This window comes from Pseudoliparis swirei, chromosome 16, assembly GCF_029220125.1.
Source record: "Pseudoliparis swirei isolate HS2019 ecotype Mariana Trench chromosome 16, NWPU_hadal_v1, whole genome shotgun sequence".
In the NCBI taxonomy this organism is placed as follows: Eukaryota; Metazoa; Chordata; class Actinopteri; order Perciformes; family Liparidae; genus Pseudoliparis; species Pseudoliparis swirei.
Window position 1 is genome coordinate 23,576,805 of NC_079403.1, and position 13,068 is coordinate 23,589,872.

The window sequence follows — 13,068 nt, forward strand, 5'->3', positions numbered from 1 at the left end:
GCATTTAAGATAAATATGACATGTTTATATATTATATACAGTCTATCATTTATTTACCTATATTTACCCATCTTTGTTGTCCTTGTTCCTAGCTGGTATTTTTTGTTAAGATGCACACAAAAAAATTAGAATTCATAGTATGCACAAATATTTGGCCATGTGAAATTAAACTTTAAAGCAAAAATGACGGTTTTGTCAGATCAGTCTGCCTGTCATGTGTGTTTCTGTCCACCAGAGGGCGGACGGTGTTGGTGTGAGTTGTTGTGAGTCAGGAACAACAGACGTTGAACATTTAAATGTTGTTTATTTAGCACATATGATGAAAATAAAACATGTTTTTTAATTCCTCGTTAGCACTGAAATGGTACTATCAAGTACCCAAAAGTAACTTTAATACGAGAACGACAAGTAAGCCAAGAACACAGAAGGAGTGAGAGCCTCTCAGTATCCAGACGGATCTTTAATTTCATAAAGAGATTTACAAATATTTTACAAAAGATATTAAAACAGATGTTCCACACACCCGTTGCTATAGAAACACAAACGTTAACATACATCTCTATGAAGTTAACCTACTAGGTTTCCCTTTTGTTTGGGTCGATTCGTCTCTTATGTACAAAACTGCCAATATTTACATTTACATTGTGCTTATTGTGGCAAACAAGGTTTTAACACACACACACACTCACACGCACCCACACACACACACACACACACTCACTCACTCACACAGCAAAAGCGTTGCGAATTTTTTGCGCGAGTAGATCCCAGTCAACGTCCAGACGCGAGAGGTTATATATATATATATATTTAAAAATATATATATATCTTTAAAAAAATATATATATACGTATATATATATTAATATATATATATAAATATATATACATATATACATATATATAATACATATATATATATATTATATATATATATACACACACACACTCACACATTACCACACTCACTCCTTTGGATTCCTCGCTGGTTGTGGGAGGAGTCATAGCTGGTTGTGGGTGGAGTCCACTGAAGGCCACACCTCCGCTGAGTGTCACGGTAAAGTGCACATTACATGTCTTTGGTGTAACCGCTGCGGCGGCCATCTTTGTTTCTCCACCTTTTTACTCAGAGAAGCATCAAATAAAAAAAAACTTCTTCTGTGCATCTTCGGAAGCTTCCAGTTAACTTTTGTTTTCCCGTTGTCTCTTTATCTTTTCAGCTGATGAAGGTTAGGTTGTGACGTGTTTAGTCCCAACGCGTCTCCCAGAGTCTCCCGTGTAGTTTTTCGTGGGCTAGAATAAGAAGCGACCTCCGGGAGCTCAACTCACCGAAGCGGAACAGGCGCCCTCGTTGGGGAATAACATTCCGTAAAGTCCGGTTCCGCCTCCTCACTTCTCGTCGCTCACGGAGCAGTCGGCGGCGGGCGCGTCCTGTATCTGGGAGATCTTCACCTCCTCCCCGGGGATCCCCACCTCCATCGGGATCTTCAGCTCGGCCGGGATCTTCTCCGCCGACGAGCTGCGGCTGGACATCTTGTCCATCTCGTCCTCGAGCTCCGAGAGGCGCTCGGCGACGCAGTGGGCGGTGAGCCGCGCCTCGGGGTCGTGGTCCCAGCACTCGGTGATGGTGGCGCAGATCACCGCCACGCCCTGAGGAGAAGGAGACAGCTTCATTTCCCTGCCGAGTTGTTTCTCCGTCACGAGGTCAAACGTGTCCGATACCGATCGGAGCGTCGGTATTAACACGGTAAACTAACACGGTTATATAATCATATATAATGATGATAATATATCATATAATAATTATAATAATGATAATAATAATAGTAATAATAATTGTATACGTGATATAATAAAAATAATAATGTTATATAATATAAAGTCATAAAATAATAATAATGTTATATAATATAAAATAATAATAATTTCAAATAGTATAAAGTCATATAATAATACTAATAATTAATAATAATATGTCATATTATATAAAGTTAAATAATAATAATATTAATAATGTCATTTAATATAATGTTTTATAATAATAATAATAAATAATAATATGTCATATTACATAAATTCATATAATAATAATATTTAAAATGTCATTTAATATAAAGCTTTATAATTATTATAATAATATGAATGTCATATAATATGAAGTCATATAATGATAATAATAATAATAATATTAATAATGATAATACTCATAATATAAAGTCATATAATAATAATTATTATAATAATAATAATAATGTCATATAATATTGACGACCAGATCAATGTTAACAAGGAAATCTCTCGGAAAGTGCTGGCTCCCGATTGGTTGGCGTCTCACCTGATGCCGGATCCAGGTGTCGGGGATCTCGGGGCGCCCCCTGTCCCTCAGCACGCTGTCCTTCATGCTCTCCACACAGGGGTGCTCTCGCACCTTGGAGCCGTATGCAGGCTCGTAGTCCTTCACCTCTGTGGACACGCAACAACAGCCAAATATTATTAATAATGCAGAGGGAGGAACAGGTGAATAAGAAATGTAATACATAAAGAAACAAATAGAGACGCTCGCTCGTTATCTTTTTCTAAAAAACAATAATCGGCTTCCACAAACAAGCAATTAGTCACAAAGACTCCGAAATAACGATCCCTAGTTTTCACTATGCCGAGGAACATGGGCAAAAACATCTAAATAAAAATAGAGAGAGAGAGAGAGAGAGAGAGAGAGAGAGAGAGAGAGAGAGAGAGAGAGAGAGAGAGAGAGCATGACATCGAAAAACCATGAACTTTTCAAACCAGAGTTCCGGGACCGGGTCCAGACCTCATGAAGCAGCTGCTTCACAGTTGCTGTGAAATGAGTCACGAGCTGCTGTCCATGAAAATGATCCGATTTGATGTATATATTATTATTATATTATATATTATCTAACAAACAGCCTGCGGGTCGTGTTCTATGTACCTGATGTTCTTACGGTTCATCCAAAAACTGAGGATTATTAACTTGTTATTTTTAAAATTCTTTTTTCATGAGATGTATTCTCTGGGCATGTGAATCTAAATGTATTTAATGTTTCCTGTCATGGGAAAGCCTCGCTGCAGGACCACAAGCAGTCAACAGAAAGGTCCTTAAACCGTTGCTGGATTCCAGGAAGGAAGCCCGAACTCACGAGGCAGCGCGACGTTCACCAAACCTGCTCAACGCTCGCTCGCCAAGGTGTCGTTTGGGACGTTAGAGGCGGGATGGAGTGGACAGCGGAGGATGTCCTCACTCCTTTGATTCCTCTGGTTGTATAGAAGTCTATGCTTTAGGTGTTAAAGCTGCATTCTACTACTGACTATAAGGGGATGAGTCTCTGGTTGTATAGAATTCTATGATTCATGTGTTGGAGCTGCATTCTCTCTCCTGACCACCAGGGGGCGACTCCTCTGGTTGTATAGAAGTATATGCTTAATGTCCTAAAGATGAATTATGCAACTGACCACCAGGGGGCGACTCCTCTGGTTGTATAGAAGTATATGCTTCATGTCCCAAAGCTGCATACTAAGACTGACCATCAGGTGGCGACTCCTCTGGTTGTATAGAAGTCTATGCTTCATGTGTTAAAGCTGCATTCTCTCTACTGACTATCAGGGGGCGACTCCTCTGGTTGTATAGAAGTCTATGCTTCATGTCTTAAAGCTGCATTCTAATACTGACCACCAGGGGGCGAAATAGACGTAGCATTGCAAGTAGAGGAGGTCACGTTGGTGGGCAGATTATTTTCTTATGGCCATAATCTGACTCAGCAGCTGCACGTCAGTTTTGAATAAGGTGTGTCGTACATGCTTATTAGCGGTCCGGTCTGATGGAATCTCGGAAATGTTTCATTGAAGTGGTCTCTGCCGCTGTGTCCTCAAATACAGGAAGTGGGAAGGTTGGAGTGGAGCTCCTGGACAGGAAGTTGGGAGGTCTGGGATTGGGACTGTGAGCAGAGAAGCTGACTCTACAGGTCCACACTTCCTGTTTTGTTTTTTTACATGTGGAAACTTCCCCGAACGTTTTTAGCGTTTTTAAAAGTGGATCCAGCCGGGCGGTGCCCGTTGCCCTGGAGGTTATTTATGACAGCTTCTCTCTGCTGTTTAGATCTCCTGCTGTGGAGCTGGTATAAATACCACACATTTTCCTGGACTGGATTTCGGCTAAAAAACTCTGATCCAAAAATGAGAACGCTGGAAACAGAAATAAAAAGAGGTGGAGTGTTCCTAAACATCAAGACCGTGGCAGGAAAAGGGTCCAATTTTATGCTAGGATCTCGATTTTTGGCTCCTACAGCCTGCACTTGTCCTTCTGGGCAGCATCTGGGAGACAGAGAAGTGTACAGACAGAGGCCATACGAGACAGAACAGCTCTGGACATTTAAAAGGTCTCTGGTTTGAGAACATATATTACTTAAGAGACTGCAACCAGAGCCTCGGTCTCACTGTCCTCCCTTTCACTGTCTGGGGGCCCATGATTTAAAGGCCGGGTATATCCAATCTGAGGGGGCGGAAGGCGGTTTACGACAGTTTCCTTTACAGATTATTTGTCTGAGACCTTCTGTGGCCCGGAGGTTAGCAGGAACCACTGTGGCTGGAAACGCTGTCTGGAATTTACGATCTGGAAAGAAACACAACTCTGAAGTTTTAGCGCTCAAGATATCCAAAACTCTCAACGGGCGTCTCAACAGCAGACGGCGGGCGAACGACATCGTCAGAAGTGAACCTGCGTTGAGCTAATGAACCACACCCTCTCGTCAAAAGTCTTTTCGACATCCAAACCAAGCATTGGCCAAAGTCCAGGGGGAGTTGTGGGTTGAATTTCTGTGGCGTGCCCATTGGGGTGTTTTTTAATGTCCTCGTTTGATGGTAGGCGAAAAGCAAAAGAGGGTGGTGCCTCCAGTAACAGTTGAATCTATTTGTATCGGTGTCCAGGCCTGAAAACAAATTCCAGTTGCTGGTTAGAAACGTGTGGAAGGGCTCGACTACTTCCAATCTTTGGTATGTTATATGATAAGTTATCTCGCGTCGGAGACATGACAGTTAGCCTAGCTTAGCATAACGACTGGAGGTAGTAGAGACAGATTGACTCGCTACGCAAATACGCCCCCCGACACGTCCGCTGTCCTCAAAATCATTATATTCCCTTCCCTCCAGTGGGCCCAGCAGCGTGGTGTAGGTGTCGGCTCCTAGCGGGGACCGGAGGAGCAGCGAGGAGGAGCTCTGCTCCTGGCCGGAGGAGACACTGCTGACCCTCTGCTAACCTCCGTTACCAAAAGTAATCCTCTGTTACCCCCTGAAACTCTCCGCTAACTTCCGCTACCCGCCGTAACCCAGCGTAACCCTCCGCTACCCAGAGTAACCCTCCGTTACCCGCGTAACATCTGCTACCCCCGTAACCCTCCGCTAACCTCTGTTACCCCAAATAACTCTCCGTTGCCCAGAGTAACCCTCCGTTAACCCGCGTAACTCTCCGCTAACCTCCGTTACCCCAAATAACCCTCCGTTACCCCGTGTAACCCTTCCGTTACCCCACGTAACCCTCTGCTAACCTCCGTTACCCCAGATAACCCTCTGCTAACCTCCGTTACCCCAAATAACCCTCCGTTACCCCGCGTAACCCTTCCGTTACCCCACGTAACCCTCTGCTAACCTCCGTTACCCCAAATAACCCTCCGTTACCCCGCGTAACCCTTCCGTTACCCCACGTAACCCTCTGCTAACCTCCGTTACCCCAGATAACCCTCTGCTAACCTCCGTTACCCCAAATAACCCTCTGTTACCCCGCGTAACCCTTCCGTTACCCCACATAACCCTCTGCTAACCTCCGTTACTCCAGATAACCCTCTGCTAACCTCCGTTACCCCAAATAACCCTCCGTTACCCCGCGTAACCCTTCCGTTACCCCACGTAACCCTCTGCTAACCTCCGTTACCCCAAATAACCCTCTGCTAACCTCCGTTACCCCGCGTAACACTCCGCTAACCTCCGTTACCCCAAATAACCCTCTGCTAACCTCCGTTACCCCGCGTAACACTCCGCTAACCTCCGTTACCCCAAATAATGCTCCGTTACCCAAAGTAACCTTCCGTTACCCGCGTAACACTCCGCTAACCTCCGTTACCCCGTATAACCTCCGATACCCAGAGTAAACCTCCGTCCTGACGGCTAAATCCGGACGTGTAAATGAAATGCTCCACAAGACAACGTGCTCTAACTGACCACAACAACAATGACGTGTCGGGGGTCGTATTTTTATCCAGCATTCTGTCCCATGGGGTGGAGGCAGAGGACAGATGGACACACACACACACACTTAAATGTGGGCAGGTTCAGGGCGTTTGTCCAGCACCTCCCTCTCCCTTTCTTGGTTTCTACGATTCTGTGTCCGAAATAAACACACGCGCACACACACGCACACACACGCACACACACACACACACGCACACACACACACACACACGCACACACAGACAAACACACGCGTGTTGGAATGTGACTGTCTGGTTCTAAATGTCTCAGACTGTCTAGATAAAAAGCCCAACTCGGCAGAGGGAATGAGGGAAGGAGGGAAGGAGGGAAGGAGGGAAGGAGGTGGACTGGAGTGAGTCCATCTCTCAGACGGGGAGGAAACAGAAACAAGTTTTCATTGTGCTTCTATCTGTGTGAGATTCGACAGACACCGAGACTGAGATTCGGGATTCGTCAGGGATTCGTTTTTTAAAGCAATAAAAACAATTTACTTCATTTATCAGCGTCCATCAAGTAAAAAATACTGATTTGTAAAATACCCCAAAACATATTTTTAGATGCTGCAGTGCGACTCAGGGCCGGTACTTCTTAGAAGAACTCATCCATGTTTTTAGTGAGTAAAACACAGTTTTAACGCCATAAAATCATCATAAACTGGAATACCTTTCATAATTTATAATAATAAATAATATTTTATTATTCTTTTGAGGTTTCTGAATACATTTGAGTTCTTTTTACAGTATAGATTTTAGGATGTTTTAATTATGTTAAAAAAATGTCTTTGAGTAGCTTGAAAAGCGCCATATTAATTGAATGCAGTATTATTATTATAATTATTATTTATTTTGGAATCTATTTGTCTAACATTTTTTTGCCCATAATTGTGACCAATATTGGGAAAAAATAATTGAGGCTCCACGTGCTAGTTCCAAGGCTTCAGAGGATTTTTTATTTGGTTTGTGCAAACGGCCGATGTTTGAATAAGTAAAATTAAGGGGTTTAAAATAAAATATAAAAATTGCCAAATGAAAATCAGTTTCTGTGTATACGGTAGTTTTTATTTTATTTTTGATGATTAAAAAAGAAAGAAAGCCTCTTTGGGGTCCCCCCCCCCCCCCCCCACACACACACAACCAGCTGAAGCATGTACAGTATCCCCTCATGCTCTCTCTCCCTGATTTCCTGCCCAAAGAAGGGCAACAGCAGAGTTGGAGATTGTCTCCTTCACATATCAGACATTCCTCAGATTCCTGCTGCAGAACCTGGAGCTGAGGTCGAGGTGCAGTCGCCCCTCCCCCCCCCCCCCCGATTCCTCGCACAACAGGAAGCAGTTGAGCCTCATCCTGCTCTCCGTGGGTCCCACATGGCCGGATGGTGGGATGTTGTATATTTGGACTCTCGGATTGCAGCAGTTTGCACAATCATGTGCGATACAGTAATGTATTCTTCCCTGCAGGACGTGGAGGAAAGCGCTCCTCAAAATGTGATGATCGAGATCTTGAGAAGAAGAGTTGCATAACTAATGGAACCCGTATATATTTGTACATGTGACATCAGCACCGGCCAATCGGATCGCCCGATTGAACTTGTCGTGATAACCGCACAACGTACGACGCCAGTTGTCCCCGTTGAGTCACCTCAGCACAATCTGTTTGGTTCTCTACACACAGAAAAATAACGGTTCCTAAATGGTTCTTTAGAAGGCTTTGTGGTTCTACGAAGAACCATCACCTACTGAAGAACCATTGTTTTGATTTGAGGCACCTTTATAGGTTCTTTGAAGAAACTCTTTCAGAAAATGGTTTTTTAGAGAACCCTGGTTTGAAAGGTTCTTTATGGAACCAGAAATGGTGCCTTAAAGAGCCATGTTTTAAAGATTCTTTGAGACACCTTTGTAGGTTCTTTGAAGAACTTTTTAAGGAAATGGTTCTTTAAAGAACCATTTTTTGAAGGTTCTTTGAGACACCTTTATCGATTCTTTGAAGAACTATTTAATGAAATGGTTCTTTAGAGAATCCTGGTTTGAAAGGTTCTTTGTGGAACCAGATATGGTGCCTTAAAGAACCATTTGTTTAGGTTCTTTGAGACACCTTTATAGATTATTTGAAGAACTATTTAAGGAAATGGTTCTTTAAAGAAGCCTGGTTTCAAAGGTTCTTTGAGGAACCACAAATGGTGCATTGAAGAACCATTTGTGTGTTACATGACATCATATTTCCCACGGCCAGAAACATGTCATTAATGTGTGTGTTGTGTGTGTGTGTGTGTGTGTGCACTGACCTCCGACGGCCTCACACCTGGACGTCATCTCCCAGAGCACCAGGGCCATGGAGTAGATGTCGGTCTGCTTGAAGGACTCGATGTTCTCCAGGTTGAGTCGGGCCTCCAGCACCTCCGGAGCCATGTAGCGCGCCGTGCCCACCTGCGGCACAGAGACACACCGGGCGGGTGAACACGCCGGACTGGACACACCCGGGTCGTCCAGTCCCAAGTGTAAAGCAACAAGTCCCGCCCCCCCAGCTGGTGGGTCTTGTTCCACCCCTCTACAGGTTTTTAAAAAGCATGTATTGTATTTTTACAAACCCATATTCTGTCGACATGATACCTAATCTTTAAAGTTGTGAATGGACAGAAGGATACAGACGCAGAGAATCACCACCCGGTTCCTTATCTGCTTCTTTTGAGGATTCTGTATGATCATGACCATAAAATAAAAACCCTAATTTTAATAATGTTTTTATTAAATCCTTTAAAGGTAGAAAAAAACATCTAAATTCAGAGCATCTCTACCTGCCCTCCTCAGCTATCAATGCTATGTCTATCTCAACCCCTGGTGGTCAAAGTAGAGAATGCAGCTTTACAACATCAAGCATAGACTTCTATACAACCAGAGGAGTCGCCCCCTGGTGGTCAGGAGAGAGAATGCAGCTTTAACACATGAAGCATAGACTTCTATACAACCAGAGGAGTCGCCCCCTGGTGGTCAGGAGAGAGAATGCAGCTTTAACACATGAAGCATAGACTTCTATACAACCAGAGGAGTCGAACCCTGGTGGTCAGTAGAGATAATTCAGGTTTACCACATGAAGCGTAGACTTCTATACAACCAGAAGAGTTACCCCTGGTGGTCAATAGAGAGAATACAGCTTTAACACATAGACTTCTATACAACCACAGGAGTTGCCCCCTGGTGGTCAGTAGAGATAATTCAGGTTTAAGGCACTTCAGGATTTGCTATACTTTTCACAACCAGAGGTTGCCGCTTGATTATCACATATTTGATATGATAGGTTCAGGTTCATAATGATAATTTTGGTGGAGTAGCTTTGTGGGACGGGCTGTCAGTGATGCTGACTCTGCGACTTTTCTTTTTTTGGTTGGGTACATTTTGTTAATCTAACATGCTCTTGCTGGTGTTACCTTTACAACTCGAAGCACATTGTTTGAGTACTTCTTCCACCACTGGTACACGATGACTATGGACAGGTTGCAGTTCACTCTTTTTGCTGCTATCGGATCTCGAGAACTGTACCTTACTCAAATGTCACAAAACCAGAAGAGCTTTGTTCTCTGACCTGTCCACTGTTGGCCAAGTCATCCACAGACAGATTGCTGTCCAAACGAAGTCCCAGCCCAAAGTCACACAGGCACAACGTCAGGTCGTTCTTCACCAGGATGTTGGAGCTCTTCAGGTCTCGATGGACTATGGCCACCTTTAGGGTACAAAAGAAGGACGGGGGACAGAAGCATGTATTGAATAAACACACCAAAATATACTTGTGCATAGAAAATATATATAAAGACATTTTACACTTGAGGAGATAGCTAGTAAGTACCACATATGTCCATGTTTCAATGTTTACTGTGTAACAAATCAAGAGAGAAATCGGGTCATTTGTCTCATAGACTTCTATACAACCAGAGGAGTCGCCCCCTGGTGGTCAGGAGAGAGAATGCAGCTTTAGTGACCATCACTTGGTCATATTCACACAGTCCTACCTTGGGGCGCCCACAGAGGAGGCGGTCACTGTGCAGGTGGGCGACGCCCTGGGCCAGACACAATCCCAGCACCTGTAGCTCCTCCCAGCTGATCACTTGCCGAGTCAGGTGCTCCTGGAGGGCCGAGGGGTTGAAATCATCAGTTTAACAATAAAACTTCTGAATAAGAAATTTAAAATCAGTAATTGTGACGGGAATCGCGGCTCGACTCCAAGATCCCTCCTCATGTTCGAGCTCCTTACCTTATCTCTAAGGCTGAGCCTGGCCACCTTACAGAGGAAACTCATCTCCTTACCCTATCGCTAAGGCTGGATCCAGCCACCCTACAGAGGAAACTCATCTCCTTACCCTAACTCTTAGGCTGAGCCTGGCCATCCTACGGAGGAAACTCATCTCCTTACCCTAACTCTAAGGCTGAGTCCTATAGAGGAAACTCATCTCCTTACCATATCTCTAAGGCTGAGCCTGGCCACCCGACGGAGGATACTCAGACAGTAGCTGTGTAAAGGGGTTAGTTACCCTCGAAGTGCCTAAATACTGCTCCAACACTGCAGTCAGGTCATAAGGCCTTCTGTTGGGTTACCTCAAAGTGGCGATCTCACCTGGAGGTTTCCTCTGTGGTGGAAGGCGGTGATGAGCCAGTACTGGTTCTCCACCTTCCTCTCCTCAGCCGTCAGGAAGTGGAGGATGTTCTCGTGCCGGAGGTCCGAATTGGAGAAGATGTCCTTCTCGTTCTTCCAGGAGGCGTACTCCTCGCAGGGGAAGATCTTCACGGCCACCGTCTCGAACTGATCCGATGTGGTCTGCTTCAGCTTGGCCTTGTACACCTGGGCGAAGCGTCCTTTTCCCACCTGGGATGGGATCAAAAGCAATGACATTGGTTAGAATTGAAGTCGGGGCGGCATAGAGCAGAACAAGTCTGAAGTGGACGGGTCAGTACCAGCATGTCCAGCTCTATGGGCAGCAGCTCGGTGTTGTGGTTCAGGTGGTTGGCGTGCGTCGAGCTGCTGTCCGACCCGTCGTCGTCCATCATGATGGCGCAGGCGTCGGTGCAGTCCAGCCCGCCGCCGGCTTTCGGCTTGCGCTTCTTCATGCTGTTCTCCCACTCTCGGCTCATGCGTCGCCGGTGGGCTCGGTACCAGAAGAACATTCCCACCACCACGACCCCCATCACCAGCAGGGGTAGCAGGCTCACCAGGATCACCGACACCAAGGGGTCGTCCGGGGTCGGATCCACGGCTGGAAAGAACAAGACGGACGATGAGGCGGAGCCGATCGGAAGAGGTCTTTGTAACCGAGAAACACCGGGACACGGGGAGTGTTCGAGGAGCTCCAGTGGAGCTGCTGCCAAACAGCTGACTACTCGCCTGTGAGAGTGCGAACCGAAAATTGAAAAGTAATTCCAAGTATTTGGACACGTCAAGGGAAAACAATTGAAGACTTGTCCAAAACGTTGAGGACTCCTGTGCAGGAGATTGGCTGAGGTCGGTTGGGATCACCAGAGAAGATGGTCTGAATCTACTTTTCACTTTATCGCTGTTGCCCGGGAAACTAGAGGCGGGGGCTGAGTAGTTAACCTCAAACAAGGACACTTGTTCCGATGACGCATATGGCCATTGATAAACCTGCTACGTGTTACCTGTAACACAGTAGCCAGGATTCAACCGACTTCAGCCTGGTTGATTCGGTGACTATTGGCATCGACTTGAGGCTGACAGAAAACCAACACTGCCATGAGCAAACGCAATATCAAGTTAATATTTTCTATTTCTTGCGAGTTTTTCTGATCCGATGTGAGGTCCTGGGACAGGGATGTCGTATGTGTACAGATTGTAAAGCACTCTGAGGGAAATTTGTATTTTGTGATAATGGGCTCTACAAAATAAACTGAATTGAATTGAAATTGAAAATTGAAAACTGGTTAGCTGTCAGATAATAATGCCCAGAATGACGTGTTGTGTTTCTAGATGCGACGGTGTTGGTGATCAGTGCTATCCTCGCTTTACATCCGCCAAGCAATGTTCCTTTGCGGCGTTTAGCAGAACGGCTGCCAAGCAGAAGCAGAGGAAAGCATCCTAATTTTAAGGTAATATATTAAATAAGTCATAGTTTTTACTGAAGTAACACAAGTTAACACTCCATAACAGCCTCAAATGGATTTAGGCAGACGGAGAATACTTTCCGGACGGTAGAATGAAAAACATAGAATTTATTTATTTACTATTGAATGTATTATTCTAGTAATGCATGGAGCTTAAAAGAGCAGCTTTCTCTCAATATGCTCAGCAAACTTTTTTTTTAAAAGTTCTTGCATGAGTGAGTTACGTAACATGCGGATAGGACGGCGATGACGTCTTCCGTTGAATCACATGTTGAATGATAACAGACCGTCTGTGCATACGTACGCTGTATTTTTTTAAGCTCGCTTGGAGGTTTAACGGGTATTTTTGCTCGCCCTCTTTCTGCCGTGATTAGAACGAACGACTATGTTCATGTGATCAGACGCTTCCAACTCAAACCAGTCTTTTCCATTCGGTGTACCAGCGTGTTCTCATCCAGTGTTCATGGAGGTTTGACACATCCTTCCAGCTAATGGAGGGATCCTCCCCTCTGGCCGGCCATGTGTGTGTGTGTGTGTGTGTGTGTGTGTGTTTCAGGATGTGAATGCTGGCTTTTCAAGCACTGCCATCTGTGACTCAAGCTCTTAGATGCTCTAACCGGTTGCTAATTTCTTTCATGGTCTCAGTGTTTTGGCGAATAACAAAGTTGTGTTAGATTTACACATAGAGGAGGAAAATGACACAACCAGACG

General features: G+C 44.8%; 1 protein-coding gene across 1 annotated transcript in view; it reads right to left on the bottom strand.

Annotated features, from left to right (window-relative positions):
* Positions 1-441: 441 nt before the first annotated feature.
* Positions 442-13,068, bottom strand: part of tgfbr2b (transforming growth factor beta receptor 2b) — a 39,334-nt gene continuing 26,707 nt past the window's right edge. Inside the window, exons 4-10 of the mRNA XM_056433741.1 lie at positions 11,197-11,495; positions 10,859-11,107; positions 10,257-10,370; positions 9,833-9,970; positions 8,538-8,679; positions 2,335-2,462; positions 442-1,649 (exon numbers count right to left, since the gene is read on the bottom strand). Of these exons, the coding sequence (XP_056289716.1) occupies positions 1,389-1,649; positions 2,335-2,462; positions 8,538-8,679; positions 9,833-9,970; positions 10,257-10,370; positions 10,859-11,107; positions 11,197-11,495 (1,331 nt within the window). The 3' untranslated portion in view covers positions 442-1,388. The remainder of the gene's footprint in view (positions 1,650-2,334; positions 2,463-8,537; positions 8,680-9,832; positions 9,971-10,256; positions 10,371-10,858; positions 11,108-11,196; positions 11,496-13,068) is intronic.